Source organism: Podarcis melisellensis (genome assembly GCF_964234715.1).
Source record: "Podarcis melisellensis genome assembly, chromosome: 5".
Classification (NCBI taxonomy): domain Eukaryota; kingdom Metazoa; phylum Chordata; class Lepidosauria; order Squamata; family Lacertidae; genus Podarcis; species Podarcis melisellensis.
In genome coordinates, this window is record NC_138537.1 from 63,411,216 (window position 1) to 63,428,276 (window position 17,061).

A 17,061-nucleotide genomic window follows, 5' to 3' on the forward strand; every position below is an offset into this window, starting at 1 on the left:
CCTAAGCATTTCACCTAGCACATTGTATTTCATGGAAAGGAACACGTTCCAGTACTGCGGAGATACTTGTGCCTGTACAAAATCTTAAATGCTGAAGAATGAAGGCGCTTGGGGGCTTCTGTGGAACAGAAACTATTCCAGCTTCACAGTACTACCACCACATGGGTAGACAGGCTGTACCCATGGGGGCACCCAGAATGAAGCTCGAAATAGCTAAAAGTTTAGAAACTATCATAAGGAAGCAGCCGCAGGCATGTATAAAGCTATGCAAATGACTGCAGGAAGCTGTTGCTAGGTAACCTGGGCCTCCACATGAATAGTGAAGGATAACTGGGGCCTGTTTGCAGTTTGACGGTTGCAAACCCCAGAGATAGCTGGTCACATGACACTGTTTAGGCAGCACCCCCCCTCCCCAAATCTTTGATCTATTTGTTCTTTTGTTCTTGGGAGCAAGAAGCACAATGGGAATGATTGGGCCCAAGGCCCCACACTGGGTGCTGCTGAGGCACCAAAATGTTTGAATCAGAAAAGAGCATGGTGAAGAAGTTGCTGGTGCAGCAGTGGAGAGAGAGAGAGAGAGAGAGAGAGAGAGAGAGAGAGAGAGAGAGAGAGAGAGAGATGCACATGGAAGAAGAAGCTTTTTTCACCTAAGGGAATTTATAGCTCTCATTTAAGTTCCCTTCAGGCTTTTAAACACCTCAACATTTTTCATCTTCTCCACCTCATAAGGCTGATCTTTAGTAAATACTGTTTCAGGAGCTCTGACATGAAATGAGTTTACATGAAATTAAGTGCCATTGTTTCCCCTGCCCCAGCAATGTGGATATTGTTACTTTCGTTTACTCTTGCCCGTTTACTCTTGACCTCAGGGTTGTGGGTTTGAGCCCTATGGCCAACCAAAGATTCCTGCATTGCAGTGGGTTGCACTAGATGACCCTTGTGGTCCCTTCCAGCTGTACAATTCCTTGATTCGATGATTTGATACACACGCTAGAGATGTGCTTGGCCATTTGTCTGAACATGGAGACACTATCATGGGTGGGGGAACAGGGACACACACACAAAAACCCCTACTGCTTTCAACATCCCTCTGTGCATCACATCTCACATTCAGCCCCTGACCTTTCCATGTTGAGCAAGGGGGTTGTGTTTGCTTGACCTCCATGGTATGTCGGGAAGGTCTACAAGGGTAGAAACCACCCCCCTCAACCTTCCCTGAACAGCACAACAAAGCATTGGGACTACGATAAATGTGAAGATTACTGGAGTGGGGCTTGTGTGAGTGCCCTTGCTCCCGTTAAGCCTTGTTTCAGGATGCACCACAACTTTATGACATCACATTTTCTCCCTCCTTTGTCAAGCAACAGGTGACACCACTGCAAGTTCCTCTATCTGCTAGAATACAGAGAAAGTTGCAAAGTTAATGGCATCACATTACATGGTTTCCCTTACTAAAAGCTCCTGCACAAAAGAAGAGGATGGTGAGACATGAGGCTGTTTTTTTTTTTGCAGGAGTCGTGCAACCAAATATAACATGTTTGGACCAAAGATATAACTCAGACTCACTATGGAAGCCGTTTAGATGAAAGAAACATTTTGAAAACTTGCCTTTAGTTATGTAGTGAAGAACATTAGTTAATAGCTTAAGTATGCTTGATCACCGGAGTTAATTGAAACTGGTTGGAAAGTGATTTTCTTTTTTTTACAAGCATGTTAAATGACCTGTGATTTTGGAGAAAGATGCGACAAAATCCAACCAACCCTTCAAAAGAAAAAGAGCTTGACATTTGACCATTGATGTATTTTCTTTCTCGCTCTTGTAGTAAATAAATTTGATCTGAAGTGCAATAGTCCAAATTCATTTATACCAGTCTGACACAGATGGTACCTGCCTGGTCAAAATTGTAAAAAAGTGGATCTCGTTCATTTCATATTTGAAAAGAAACTTTAACTATAATGTTCATGCATATAATTTATTTAAATAATCATTTGCATAGTTATATTACAGTACAAAGAAAACTAAATTAAAATTATATATTGGGTTTTTTTCCAAAAAACAAAAACAAAACCCAAGCCCTGATACAAAAGCAGACTAGAAAGCTGAATTTTTAAATGTACAAGAGATTGCTTCTCATTTAACTTTGCTCTCTGTTGCTCTACGGCTGCTTTTCTGAAACACAGAACAGCGGGTGAGGTGGGGGGGAGTATAAAACAATAGGCATTTCCATGGCAGGCTTTCCTTACTAAAACAAGTTACTTCATTCATTTTGGATTTCTAAGGATTTTATGTTTAAACACCACCAAGGCTTTTCAGCTGGAAATGCTAGAGGCTGGAGCTAATTCTCTTGCCCCCCACAAACGTTTCATTATTGAAAAGAATCTCCAAAGCAAGATCCTGTATAAAATATTAAACAGCTTTGGAAATAATTTGGCGCCTTAGAGCTTAGCCATTACCCACCCACTCACCCACCCCACTCTACGTGCCTTACTTGGTGAAAACACAGCACTGTACATCCCAAGCTACCCTCACTTCAGGGCCAATGTTTCGTTTGTATTGCTCTCAAGTGTTCACAAGGTTAATTATGCCTGTACCTTTGGGGGGAAGAGGGAAAGAGGGGCAGGAGAGAGAAGGCTGGGCCACCCTTAACTCAGCCCACTTTCCTGAATAGAGGAAGTGGCGTGATGGGGATGGCGTGATTTTACTCATCAAGAGCCAGCCTTCCCACAGAACAAGACCCTCCCCTCCTGGAATGCACCAAGGCCCTTGTTACAGGCACATTACATTCCACTTCGCTCACATACAGTTTTCAATGCGACAAAGGCCTTGAGAATTTCCCAGGGTTGCAAAAAAACTCTAAGGGGAAAGGACAAATGCCACGTCAACCACAATAGCTGCGTAGTACCTAGAAGGCGACATTATTCATGTCAATGCTCTCTATTCAGCAACATTTCTCGCTGTACGTTCTGTACTGGGGTATGTGGACATGAGTACAAGATATATAGATGTCTTGCAGGAGTTGCAGAGCAGGCACATCCATGTAGCTTAAAGCTTTTCTGAACGAAAAAGCTGGATAGCTCAGTTGGTTAGATCGTAGTGCTGAGAACACCAAGGTTGCAGGTTCGAGCCCCATATTGGGGGGTGCAGAGGGGTGGACTAGATGATCCTCAGGATCCCTTCCAACTCTATGATTCTATGAAATACATGGAATCAGAAATCAGGAAAAGACTGGCTTATTATAGCAATCACCAAAGAGATACAGTATATATTGCATTAGTACTTAAATGAATACTCCTGCCCATTGTTATTACGGCTATGATTATGATTTGGGCTTTCCCTTCGTCTTTTCACATGTTCCCCAAATCTGCTCCAAAGGGTCCCTCTACTCTGTGGGGCATATTTTGAAGGTGTGGAGGAGGCTGCAGGAGAGACAAAGGGGAAGTTTCACTGTGGTAGTGGCAGCCTGTTGCTTGAGCAGAACAGCACCACTGGATAGAGTTGCTTTTAAACTATTATTATTATTATTATTATTATTATTATTATTATTATTATTATTATTATTATTGTAATAGCAAATAAAAGCCCTTTCATAATAGTGAATAAAATTGCTGCTCAGATTATACTGGTAGGAAAGAATTAACAAGAAGGTCACAGAGGAATATTGCTTCATGCTGATAGGCACAAAGATGTCAGAGGTTTAGAAGTGAGCCACTGCCTCTGTCCAAGGACGAATGATGTAAAAATTATCTGCCTGCCTCTGCCCAGAGAGCAAAGGCCTCCCGACACCTCGGGCTGAGGGTTAACAGCTCTTTCAGATTCTGTTGTCTAATGTACCTTGACATGAAATCGTAGCTTGCAATTCATCACCCTTTTAACAGGAAAGGCAAGACCACAAGCAACTTTGAGGAGAGGGCGGCTGGGGCGGAGGGAGGGTTTCCTTTATCCCAAGGCAAGTTGTGTTTTCATTGGATCTGAGACCACATAGCGGGAGCATATTCCCCCCTCCTATGTGGTTCTCCTATTCTTTCACAGCTATCCGCTGATATTTAGGCAAACCGAAGGACCTATTGAAGATAAGGCATGATGTCATGCCACCCAGAGAGGGACCAATAAGGACCCTGCTCTGGACCATAACAAAGACTACTGTGCCTATTGACAGCAATTCCACAGGCTCTAGTGTTTGAAACAGCAACCCCCAAAGGAAATTCAGGAAATTCATGTATCTCCAGCTAGAGATGTAACCAACTCCAGGCTGAAGCCCTGGAGAGAGGCTACCAGTCAGTGTAGACAGTACTGAGCTAGATGGACCGGTAATTTGACTCTGTGAAAGGCAGGTTCCTATGTGCTACCAGGCATGGGTGTTGTGGTTAAAGAAGGACGTGATACAGCTGCACACTGCTCTTTAATGAAGCCAAAATGCAGACAGAGAGTGATGGTGAAAATGTCTGCTAAAGCCAAGGTCACATGTAGGAGGGCAGAGAAGGCGTGGTATGGCACACTAGAACCGATGCAAAATTAGGACCAAAAGCAGGAAACGTGAGAGATCAAAGTTCCCAGCTCTTAATTCATTATCCCATCCTTCCTCCAAGCTATTCAGTGCTGTGTGGAGTTCGGCATCATCTCATTTCAACCTCACAGCAGCCGCCCCGTTCCTAGTATGTGACTTGCCCACACATTCTGAGCTGGTGAACTTAATGTTTCAGCAGGGATTCAGACTCAAGTCTTTCTAATCCAAGTGTAACAGCCTATATATTCTACACTACAGCTAGAAGCCCCAACAGTGGTGTATAGTGGTTAGAGTGCCGGACTAGGACTTGGGAGATTAGGTTCAGTTTCCCTCTCAACCATGAAGCTCACTGGGTGACCATGAGACAGTCACTAACCTCTCAGCCTAACCTACCTCATAGGATTGTTGGGGCGATTAAATGAGGAGGGGGAAGAACCATGTATGTTACCTTGAGCTCATTGGAGAAAATAGGTGGGATATAGACATAATACATAAATATAACAACAACAACAACAACAACAACAACAACAACAACAACAACAACACATAGGGCCCTGCCTACGCTTACATTATAAGAAGTGAAGCGCTGTGAAGGTTCAGACTTCCTGAAACAGACCGATTTTTCTTTGACCTGGAAGGTGTTTTTTATGTTAACCCCCCTAGCTGCCTATAAATTGGGTTAAATGTTTCTCCACGTGCTTAGAAAACACGTTAGCTTAAACCAGAGATCGGAACAGCTGTGCCCCCCCCGCCCTGATCTTGTTGGATTCCAATTCCCATGAGCCCCAGCCAGCCAGCATGGTCAGGGGTATGGGAGTTGTAGTCCAACAACATAAGACACACAGGTTCTTCATCTCCTGGTTGATACATTCGAGTATTCAGTGCCATCAATGAAAAGAGTTTTATTGGGGGGCCTGAGCGAAGGTTCAAATTAATTATACCAGAGGGGAAATTGAAAGAGACACAAACTTGGTATGACCCAGAAGAAAACATGGTGTTTTTTATTAGAAATGGCCCTGGGGATTTATTTATTTTTAAAGCAAGGTTTTATAATATTATTTACCATTTGTACAGCACTTTCCCTGGGTGTTCAGAGCGGCTCACTTCATAGCGCTGACTAGTCTCTCAGGCCCTTGCAACAGCAATGACAATCATGTATGTAGGGGGAGCATTATGGACCCTCTATTAACAGGCATGTGGTAACATGAAATGGGGCTTTGAAACCGGAATACTTCTGTGAAAATGTAGGGCTTCTTCATTTTTAATTCAGCAGTTAAGTGAAGATCGGCAGGCTCAAAAAAACCCCTCCACGCTTCTGACTAGAACTTGAAGGTGGCCTCTCCGTTATTTACTATCTTGGTAGGCAACAAAAGGATGTGAGAGGAGCTGCTGTGAGGAGGGAGTGGACGAATGGGTGAAGAAGCAGGGAAGTGAGGCTGGGAAGCGTATTAAAATGAGCCAGGAAGACAATGCTAATGTGCTAAGTCAGAGCCATATGCAAATATATGCCGTGCCCTAGAAAGTCTAATCCCATCAAGAATGCCCAGGACTTTAATTTGCCCATCTTTTACAACTCATAAATCTATCCTCCTCCCAAAGCCAGCCTGCCAAATGCCACCGAGGAGGGGGCTGCTTTCAGGCTGGCAACTTCAGCGTAGCTGCCTGGATCACGCCTCAGTAAAGACTCATAAAGAGCTTTGTGTGGGGAGGACTTGGGAGCAGCTTCTCACATTTTGCCTCAATAGAGCCAAACAGTGGGAAACGTGAATGACGGATTGTCAGAACTGGTGGTCTCTCTTGTGCTGGCTTCAGCATACTGAGCTACGGGCTTCTCGTTTTGCCGCCAGAGTTGTTGGGTTTTTCTGACAAGAATACTTTGACCTTTGGTATATATACCTGTGGGTGGAAAACTTACATGCAGTTGAAAGACCCGAGTTTTCAAAAGTTCATGTTAACTGTTAAATTGAAAGCTACTTGGTTTTCTAAGGTTGTAAATTCAAGTGATTCGCACCAGCATTAAGTGTTTTTAAAGCAAAGAGCAGCCATGTTTTTTCTGAAATTAACTTGCTGTTAAATGAGTCTATGAGGTATATAGCAGACCTCTGGAAGAATAGGCTAATTTCACATTATCCTTCATGTCATGATGGGGTGCTTATTCTGCTTGAACGGCGATAAGCATTATTTGTTCTGTCATATCATAATCACATTTTATTTGCCCTTTACAACGAGGCAGCTACCATAAGGTTATAACAATAAAATACGCAATTATAAAACAAATGACACAAGTTACAGCCATAAAGCAAAATGTAAAAGCAATTAAAAGCAGTTTCGTATACAAAACATTTAAAAACTATTCGAGATATTTTAAAAAATAAAAATATGAAACACCACGCCCATTTATTCGGGGACGTATATTAATGAATGCAGACATCATCATCATAATTTATGCTTTCTACCCTGCCCATCTGGCTGGGTTTCCCCAGCCACTCTGGGCGGCTTTCAACAAAACATTAAAAACAGAAGAATACTTTAAACATTAAAAACTTCCCTAAACATACATTATTATACTTTGTTTCAAGCGGGGATAAGAGTACAGGTGTCAGAACCAGCTCTACCATTAGGCAGTGAGGCCACTACCTCAAGCAGCACGCTTGAAGCAAATTTCAATGACCAGTCTGGTTGGCTTTTGTAGTTAGAAGTGGGGAGGCGCCATCTTCTCTTTTACCTCAGGTAGCAACATGTTTTGGGTTAGCTTCATGGGGAAAGTGGGTTTTGACGAAGGGATTTATGGAAGAAAGTGACAGCCCCACCTGAGCTTTTCTGGAAGAGGGTTCCGAAAAGAAGAGGCCAAGAAGGGTAGCAGGATAGATAAAACTGAATGGTGAACTTACCTCAAAATACTATGGATGTTAAAGCCGGGCCATTGTGTCACGTGATAGCATGGGAGCTACAGCAGCACTGCTTTTTCTGGCGCCATGGGCAGGGCCAAAATTAGGTTTGATGAGGCCCTAAGCTACTGAAGGTAATGGGGCCATATATATGTCCAGCTGTCCTTTGTCAACAACACATTGTCGCTGTTTTTGTGTTGAATATATGCTATATTGTAATTTATGGACCTAATAGGTATCTAAAGCTATTTGTACATGTTGCCATGCAACCAGTCCATTTAGGCACCCTAAATATAGAAATGAGCAAACCAGTGATATTTTAGGGAGCAGGCTAGCAGCTAGGTCCCATTACTTACATCATAGGAGCCTACACAACACAAAACACTGTTGCTGTATGTAGATTTTAGTTTATTTGTTTTTTCATCTTATATTTTGGAAATGTACATCCAGGTTTTCTTTCCCTTTAACTTTTTTTGCCCCCCCCCCCAAGAGAGTGTGGCCCTAAGCTATAACTTGTTTAGCTTATACATAAATCCAGCACTGGCCGTGGGGTTAGCATGAAATGCTCTGTGCAAATACAAGAGCAGATCAGGTGAAATTGTGACTGGGATCAGGGAAGTCACATCAAGGTCTCACCCTGTTGACATGGGGAAGATCAGCCTTGCTGCAGCTCCCACGTTACTTGGAAAACATAAGTACCCAAAGCCTAACTGACCATTTCCGGTAAACATGGCCATTCTAGATTCCTTGCCCCTTCTGTTCTTCCAAACAAGATGAATCTTTCCTCTTTTGTCTGAGATAAGGTACGCCCTACAAATACAACTACGCAGTAAGTAGCAGAGCTCCAGTTAGTCATTAAGAATCCAGTGTGTCGTTAACTTATAATAAATACAGTGGTACCTCGGGTTACATACGCTTCGGGTTATATACGCTTCAGGTTACAGACTCCGCTAACCCAGAAACAGTAGCTCGGGTTAAGAACTTTGCTTCAGGATGAGAACAGAAATCGTGCTCCGGCAGCGTGGCAGGAGCAGGAGGCCCCATTAGCTAAAGTGGTGCTTCAGGTTAAGAACAGACCTCCGGAACGAATTAAGTATTAAACCTGAGGTACCACTGTACAGTGGTCTATTCAGAAGTTAGTCTCCTTGCATTTAATGGGGTTGAGTCCCATATGGGCAGTCCACTAAGTTATTTTATAAAAGATGGGTTTTTAATCTACAATAATTTTAATGTTATTAATTTTAAAAAATCTTTAGCGTTTAAAAATCTTGTTATGTATCTTCTGCTGCTTGGGCAGAACACTGTAAAGTGGGAGGTTTTCTTTCTTTTTACTGGACAATTAGGAGAAATGCTGACTCCTTCCTATTTTATCTATTAAAGTAACACAGTAAAAATAAAAGGACATAATTCTGCTTTCTATAGTCCTCCAGTGACTACAGACCTAAGACAACTCTTATCAGGAGTCAATCCCCAGCACATTTGAATGTTGGGATCTAGTGCCCCCTAGTGCAAAAATAGAAAACAAAAAGCTGTACTATTAGGAAGTGCTGGGGGTACAATTTCTGTAACAATTACATTTCTCCTGTGTGCATGTCAGCTTTCTGAGGAAGTGAAATTCTCCAGAACCAAGTATTTCCAGGAATGCTACAGAAGCAGCTACTGTGCACTATTACAAATCACTTTTTGAGAGAATTGTCAAGCAAAAGTGGCAGCATTGCAACAATGCTAACCACTTATTAGAACATTGGGATGATGTTATAGCTGAACTAATGTAAAACTTCCCATTCAGGAGTATGTGTATCTGAGGCTACTTTACATAGGTGAGCACGGAGAGCAAAGCAAGCTCACTCACACCATCAAGGATATGGAAGCATGAAGGGGGTTAATTACAATAATCATAAGATTTAGTGTCGATTGGCAAAAGTGAGTAATTTCTCAATAGACATGTCCTTTTGTGTGACTGTGCCTATCCTACATAGCTGTCTTTGTGGTCCAAAGAGCAACTCAGATTGGGGAAACATGATTATTCCTTTGTATAGCCAACTTTGGGGGTGGGGGTCACTTTAAATCTCATTCTGTACAGGGAACCCTGCTACCTGAAGAACAAGGATTTCCAAAACAAGATAACAGGCAGTGAATAATTATAATTTGCGAGTGAACTTAACTCCAAAGTTTAAGGGAGGTTGGGGGGGGGAATGTCTGCTGTTGGTGGGTCGCTGCCCTTTTTGCCACGCTTAATTGTAATGATGCAACCATACCAAAAAGTTTGTGAATGAAGTTTATTTGGGGCTGAATGGAATGGAATGTCGTACAATACAGGTAAGACACTTCAAGATGAGTAAAGCACTAATTGCACAGGAGGCTGGAATTTCACCTCAAGTCAACACAAGCAAAACCATTACTTCAGAAAAAGCAAGGTATGTCATGCAAAATTAAAAACAAAAAACCATTCTAACCAATCTTGTGGTACCATTTAAAATGCTACCCATACCACAATAATTTACATCACATTAAATAATCATTCACAAAGAATGAAGTATTTTCAGCAATGAAATGAAATATCTCAGTGCTTAAATGATAGTTAGCAGATTTTGCATGAACACTCGATCCAGCATTTAATTAAGCTAGCGAGTGGAAAACATGCAGTGATATAGTACCATACAAATCAAGACCCCTTTATATTTTTGTATTGCTTGCAGGAGCAATCACATAAAAGTGATATTTACTATATTTCCCACATGATTTTATAACTATCCATGCACTGACTTCATGTGCAATGCAATTGTTTAGGACTCAAGTCTCAAGTCCCCATATGAATCAGAAAGCCCAAGCAGTCTTGGCAATCTCTCTTAAACCCTAATGTGATAATGATCCACAATTAAATTACATTATGGGTCACAATGTTGAAGAACTCCCATTGAAATGCTTAATTAAAGAAGTGGACAAATGAAACGTGGGATTATTTACATTTACGTAAGAGACTCTGAAACAAATGGGTAATCCTAGATGGAACTGAAATAAGGAAAACAGATGTTAGGAGAGGGTGTGAAAAAAGTTGACAGTGCCTTGAGGAGATGTGAGTACTTCCTTTTCTGCCTTTTTGCCTCCAATGACTTTCATGGGGAAACCCAGCTACCGTCTACAATGAGCAGAACATGTCTTACAGGAAGTTGGTTAGCTAAACTGTAGACAGCAGACTTCACTCACGAAGTCCTACATGCAAAAAGAAATTTGATCTCATTGCATCTCTACGCTTAGCTTTGTACTGCTAGAGGTATAGGTATAGATTGGCTCATTACAAAATATATTGCCTTTGTATGAAATGGGTGCCCAAAGGTTTAACTGCACCATGTGTATAAAGTTTATTTACCTCCTCCAATAGACACCCTGTGGAGGATCTGTTGAGGAATTGGAATGTTCTGTTTCTCAGGAATGCATATGACTTAATGACTGCTGGGGCATTTCCTCCACTAAACCCTGCTTACTTAGCTAAAATCATGTGTATGTTTCTATTTGATTGGCAAATTACATGGGGTTCCCAAATCTCATGGACAGTGAAATGCAGATGAGTAATGCAACATTTGGGTGGGGGAATATTTGCATATGTTGTGGCTGTGAAACACTTTATATTACAAAACCAATGTAAATAAATACCAGGCTAGTAGAAAAGCTCTTATTTACAGGTTTTACAAATACAATTTTACTCAGTGTAAATGTAGTGTTTTAAAGAACACATTATTAGTAAAATGAGTTCCTATATAGCAATACAATTTGTTAAGATTTCACTGTAACAGCATATAGAAAACAAAGTTCAAGTTAATGTTTTATAATTTAGTACAGACAAACCCAGTATCACCTGGAATGAGATCTGTTAAAGTGCTGAAAAAAGGAAGTTTCTGAAATTTTAGAAAACTTACTATATATTTATTAAAGCTTTACTAAGTCAAAATGTTAGATTTTATTCACATTTTCTACCACAATGCTGTGGGGGTAGGATACATTTTTTCAGCAATTCAGTGTACTCTTCATTTTGATCTCTGCAAAACATCTGGGGTTTCAAGCTTCTGTGGCAGTTTCAGGTTTCATAATCTGGTACGTAATCAAATATTCTGGATAGGCCTGAAATATGAAATTATGTTTATTATTCTCTGTCATCTGTAAACATATTATGGGAATAATGCATGTGATGACAAATAAGTGCTTATAGTAAGGACAAAATAGCTAAAAGTACCATGCACTTCTGAGCAAGTGAAGAACTCTCACGGCTTCAGACTGCAATCTATGTGCTTACTTGGGAGTTAATCCAACTGAAATCAATGGAACCCACTGCGGAGTAGACATGTGCAGGTTTTTGTTGCAAAAAGCTATTTCTCTTATTAAACAAACTGGAAGGCGAGATATAAAAATCCAAGATGCCTATGAATACCAACCTTCAAGTTTAAGGAAAACCGTGTTTAGAAAGTGAAACTAAAAATACCCTACCTGCTCTCCTCTGTAGATGACATATTCTGCTAAAGCTAGTCCATTTACACTAGGCCGCCCAGTAACTGAATGGTGTCCTGGAGGAGAATGAGCCATTTTCATTGCACTGAACTGTAGAAAAGACTTGCCCAATGTAACACGGCAAAACAGCAACTGCCTATATTAAAGAAAACAAACCCTTTACTTATAAATGTGCAAAGGCAAAAATAAACAAGCAATACCATTTCTTAATATACAGATAAGCATTACTTTTACTTGAGTATTATCCATATCCTCTTAATATTGAGTTTGATCCAAGAACACCAAGACACCTATTTTTGTTCTCCACACTGTTCTCTCAGAAATTCTGATCACATAACAAAAATGTGTTAAAGCACATGATTAAAGAACACTATGTAGCTTAAAGAATATTGCATTAGCTTTTCATAGAATTGTAGAGTTGGAAGGGACCATAAGGGTCACCTAGTCCAACCTCCTGTGATGAAGGAATATTTTTGCCCAACGTGTGTCTTGAACCCACGCACCTGAGATTAAGAGTCTCATGAATGAAAAGGCAACAAAACTGCTAATGATCTGACTCCAACACAGATAAAACTTAAAAGGGAATGCTTGCTAATATAAAGCTCACAATTTAAGGGCTCACTACAATCCATAAAACCATAAATGGGTGGCTAAAAATTCAGACATGATATTCCAGCTACAATTTGGACAGGTGTGAGAAAAGTCGGTATCTTTACCCTTACCCCACACAGGTAGCAGGCCACTTTCTCCATGACAATCCAACACTGAACCAGGCATATTTTAAGTCTATTTTTTCCAGTGAACTTAAACTAATTTTAACTTTTACAGATTCTGACCAAAATTGGATAATTCAAAGATCACCTATCCAATGTAGAGAAATTAATGTTCTTATGCGGAAGCAGACATACAAGATTTTAATAGTCAATACTACTTTTTCCTCATCTAGCAAACTTTACTTGGTTGCAAGTAACATAATATGCACCCATTTTTTGGGTTGATAGCTATGCTGATAGAGACACTAGGTACAAACAAGACAGAAACCTTCTACCTTGATTTTATAGATGTAAATGATTGAAGAAACTCAAATAACAGGACTAACCCTCCCTTCTCAGACCCACTGTAACTCTGTATCCTCACTCCTGAGAGATGTGTCAGAAAAGTAACATATACATTCTATAAATAAGCAATGATGAGTCTTCTACAAATTTTAGTACAATACATATAGTTCTGTTAGGTTGTTTATTTTATTGCTCGCCCTTCAGCGCAAGGTTCCAGAGTGGGCTACAACAACGTAATCACAAAGATTAAAAACCAGGTGAAACAACTTTTACTACAACTTACCTATGGCAAACGTAACAAGATCTGTCTTTGTGAATTGGGCAACCAGTGCCACCACCAATACCATACACATACTGGTTGCTTTTGGAGGAATTTTCAGCAAAATAAATTCCTGCTCCAAACATTCCGCCTATGTATGCATGCCTCTCGTCAAAACCTTTATGAATAATTGCATTCACAAAAGGGGAGCCTGTGAGTACATTATAATAAAAAGTGTTAGTCTTTATTACAGTCATACCTCATGTTACTTTTGCTTCATGTTACGTTCTTTCAGGTTACGTCCCGCGGCAACCCGGAAGTACTGGAAAGGGTTAGTTCCGGGTTTCGCCACTCGCGCATGCGCAGAAGCACAAAATGACATCAGCGCATGCACAGAAGCAGTGAATATCAACCCGCACGCGCGCAGATGCGCCGCTGCAGGTTGCGTTCTTTTCATGTTACGAACAGGCCTCCGGAACGGATCCCATTCGCAACCAGAGGTACCACTGTATATATGTTCTTAGCACTGAATATTCTACCATCTTGTAAATAATACTCATCACCATCCAGGGAAATACTGCAGTGACAGTTTTATTACGACAAAATCAGAAGCACTGTCCAACTGAATACATTAGGGGGAGTGGGAAGCAAAAAAAAAAGGGGGGGGTGGGGATACAAAATCAGGAGTGCCTTGCTGTTGCTTGCACAAATTTTGGCACCAAGCCTGGTCCATAAATCCCATTAATAGTGTTGCCATAATATCACAGGAGAGGTTTGCTTTAGGCCTGCAAACACATCACCACTGTGCTATCTGGGGATGTTTTGACACTAAAGGAAGCATGACTGGCAACCAAAAATCCTGTTTCAGGTAGGGATGCTGCAGTCAGGAGAAATGACCCTTGAGACTCACAAAGTAGATCTAGGATGCACTGATGTATATCAGGCTGCAACTGTAAATTAACAGGACAGACAGGTGCCTGGCATAGTTGATGACTGGCATGCTCATTGTGACAACCATCTTTTGGGGGATAAAGTGCTTTTGCCCAGTCTCTTTGCTCACAATAATGGGCCTTTCACAATTACACTTGCTGGAAAACTATATACCCCACCTGATTCTCCTTATTGCTTTCTGTGTTATCATACTGAGGGAGAATATTTGGGGTGTGTGGGTACATATAATAAACACACAATTATTAAATACTGGCAAACAAAGACAACTAAAAAGAGCAGAACGAAAAGGCGAAAACAGCTGAGCATTAAAAGCCAATATTTTTATGTTCACTCAGCTTTTTAGGCTTTTAATGCTCAATTGTAATGGAAATCTCAATGAAAAAAATCAATACAAATTGTTCTGTATAATATAATCCCAGATTTGAGAAGAGATTTAAGCACACAATGCCATTTTAAGAGGTTTATCGGTTCTTCTCTTTTTCAGGCACTTAATGCTAACAGTATTGTACAAATACCAGTAAAATATTAACAATATGAAATTACATGGTAGCTACTGGTCAATAATATTTATGAGTTTTAAAAGACTTTAATGCTAAACATTATTTGGAGTTGAACTGCAGATCATTTCAAATTTCAGAATTAAAAAAAAGCAGAACATTATCAATAGTAATGACTGGACATGAGAAAAAAATAATTTGAAATACCATGGAACAACATCCTTTCATTAGCATGATTATGATTCTCTTCAGAAACTTCTTTCCTCCTGTGAGTGTATCTTTCCCAGAGCTTTTTGTTACATACTTTTTGTATCTAAAAGGGCAGAAAATCCAGAATTCACAATTAGTTTTCTTCAGTTGTCTGAAGTATAAGCAATTTCCACAAATCTGCTTAGGAAAAGGAATTACAAATAAGAAATTCAACTTTCTTGATTTTGCCCTGAATACAGAGAAATAGTTCTTTTCTCACTATAAATGCTAGTTAATAACGTCAAGATGCTTGCTTTATCATCTATCACATTGTTGTACAATATCATTGTTCTTCTCTTGCACATATTCTAACCGAACTGCCACTATCTGTACTTTTTGTATTTAATTTTTCTCTAACCACACTTCCTTACAACCCCCGTGTGTGTCTGCATATGTGTATGTGTGTGTATGCAAGCATGCATTTCAGGATTACACTTTATGCATTTGATGAAACAGAACTGTATCCAGAAAAGCAGTTCCATTAGTCTAAGGAGGGTGGGGTGGCGGGAATCCCCAAGAACAGATTTAGGGATGTATGTGGAGAGGGAAGAGAAGTTTCATTCACACCCAGAAGTCCTTGGGCTAACGTAAGTATTTCACTGGAAATCACCCATGGCCTCTAGACCATGACATCTTAGGCCATAATAACATTTATTAATGCCACAACTCATCTTAGTTTTCTTCCTACTGAAGTGTTTCTATTTCTTTAACAGCCTACTGACATCATTGTCAATAAACTGAAAGTTGCACATTTGTTTCTAATTCATTACAAATCCAGTTTTTGTTTCCTTGGCACAGTATATATTTCTACTTTCCAGACTGCACAATTAATTCAAGGGCAAGGGCAAGAACTGATAGCACAAACAATGACTTCTTGGTGACAGACACACCAATTAGTTACCTTTAGGATGTTGTATCTGTTGAAAACCCCGCCAGCATGTCCACCATCTCTGTGCTCTCGAACAGTGCTCTGCATCTGAAGTGGAATAAACAAAGACTTTCTAACAATAACTTTTATTAGATTCCATTGTGCTGAATAAAAAATTGCCCATCCACAGCAAATACATGTCAGCACTATGTTAGTTCAGGGTATTTGGAAAAGTCACAAGAATTGCTTGGCCTATCTTATCTCAAGTAATACTGTCTCCTCAGTTGGGGACAATGATTAATAACAAAATTAAAAGACATAACATGAGGATGAGCACCATGTGTTTAACACTGAATCAGCCAAGGCTGAAAAGATGAATGAAGTTTATTACATCTGATTACACAACAGTGAGATTTTTTATATGGAATATAAATCAAAAGATATACCTCTTCTTCCACTGACTGAAACTCTTTATCATCAGGGGATAGGTCTATGAGGATTGTTCCACTACCTGAAGTATTCAAAGCTAGGTAGGGGTTAAGACCTATGAGAAAATGCAACAGGTAATATTTAGACACATATAGCTCAATTAAAAATATATAATAGATAAGGTTATAATTTTAGAACTTAAGAGTTGTATCTAACAAAGCTGTTCTTAGTGCAAGGACTTCTGGTTGCACAATTAAACTTTCCCCTCTCTCTTCCCTCAATTTGCGCCTGAATCTGTCCTGGGTTTTTCCCCCAACAGTCTGGAACAGGTTTTTAGGGAGTCTGTGCAAATTCTGTTGTGCAAGCAAGAAGTCCTTGCGCTAATGGAACTATTGGATTCAAGCCACAGAATTCATGTAATACATAATAATTTCTGCTTGCAAGGTTTCCTGGTTCCAATACTATAGAAAAATGAGCTTGCATATCACAAACATGCTCTAACCCCCCCCCCCAAAAAAAAAAACTTAGGGTGACACTGAGCGGTATTAAGCCCACACCTCCACATCAATATGTTCCCTTCCTCTTTTCCTCCACAACTTGCAACACAACCCCGAAAATTTCATCTGCAACATACCTTGTTGTCCTGAGATTAGTCTTTCAACTCCCTTTATTATTTTGTGTCTGTGCCCATAAGCGTTAATACCAATTTCCTTTAATTCTTTGTGCCCCATTTCAACCAGTACATCTAATGTTATCTACAAAGAAAAGTAACATAAATGCAGTTTCACATTAAACTCATCGATTACAGCACAGATCTTCAGCATGGAAAACTTCAAGTTGCTAAGAACTGAAGC

At 40.2% G+C, this 17,061-nt stretch overlaps 1 protein-coding gene across 5 annotated transcripts in view; it reads right to left on the minus strand.

Moving 5' to 3' along the window:
- Window positions 1-9,658: 9,658 nt before the first annotated feature.
- TNKS2 (tankyrase 2) overlaps window positions 9,659-17,061 on the minus strand; it is a 28,631-nt gene continuing 21,228 nt past the window's right edge. For all 5 annotated transcript variants that reach the window (XM_081912956.1, XM_081912954.1, XM_081912957.1 and 2 more), the window contains 7 exons: window positions 16,842-16,962; window positions 16,225-16,322; window positions 15,812-15,886; window positions 14,869-14,974; window positions 13,238-13,424; window positions 11,876-12,032; window positions 9,659-11,512 (listed from right to left, as the gene is read on the minus strand). In XM_081912956.1, coding sequence (XP_081769082.1) covers window positions 11,450-11,512; window positions 11,876-12,032; window positions 13,238-13,424; window positions 14,869-14,974; window positions 15,812-15,886; window positions 16,225-16,322; window positions 16,842-16,962 — 807 coding nt within the window. In that variant the 3' untranslated portion in view covers window positions 9,659-11,449. The remainder of the gene's footprint in view (window positions 11,513-11,875; window positions 12,033-13,237; window positions 13,425-14,868; window positions 14,975-15,811; window positions 15,887-16,224; window positions 16,323-16,841; window positions 16,963-17,061) is intronic.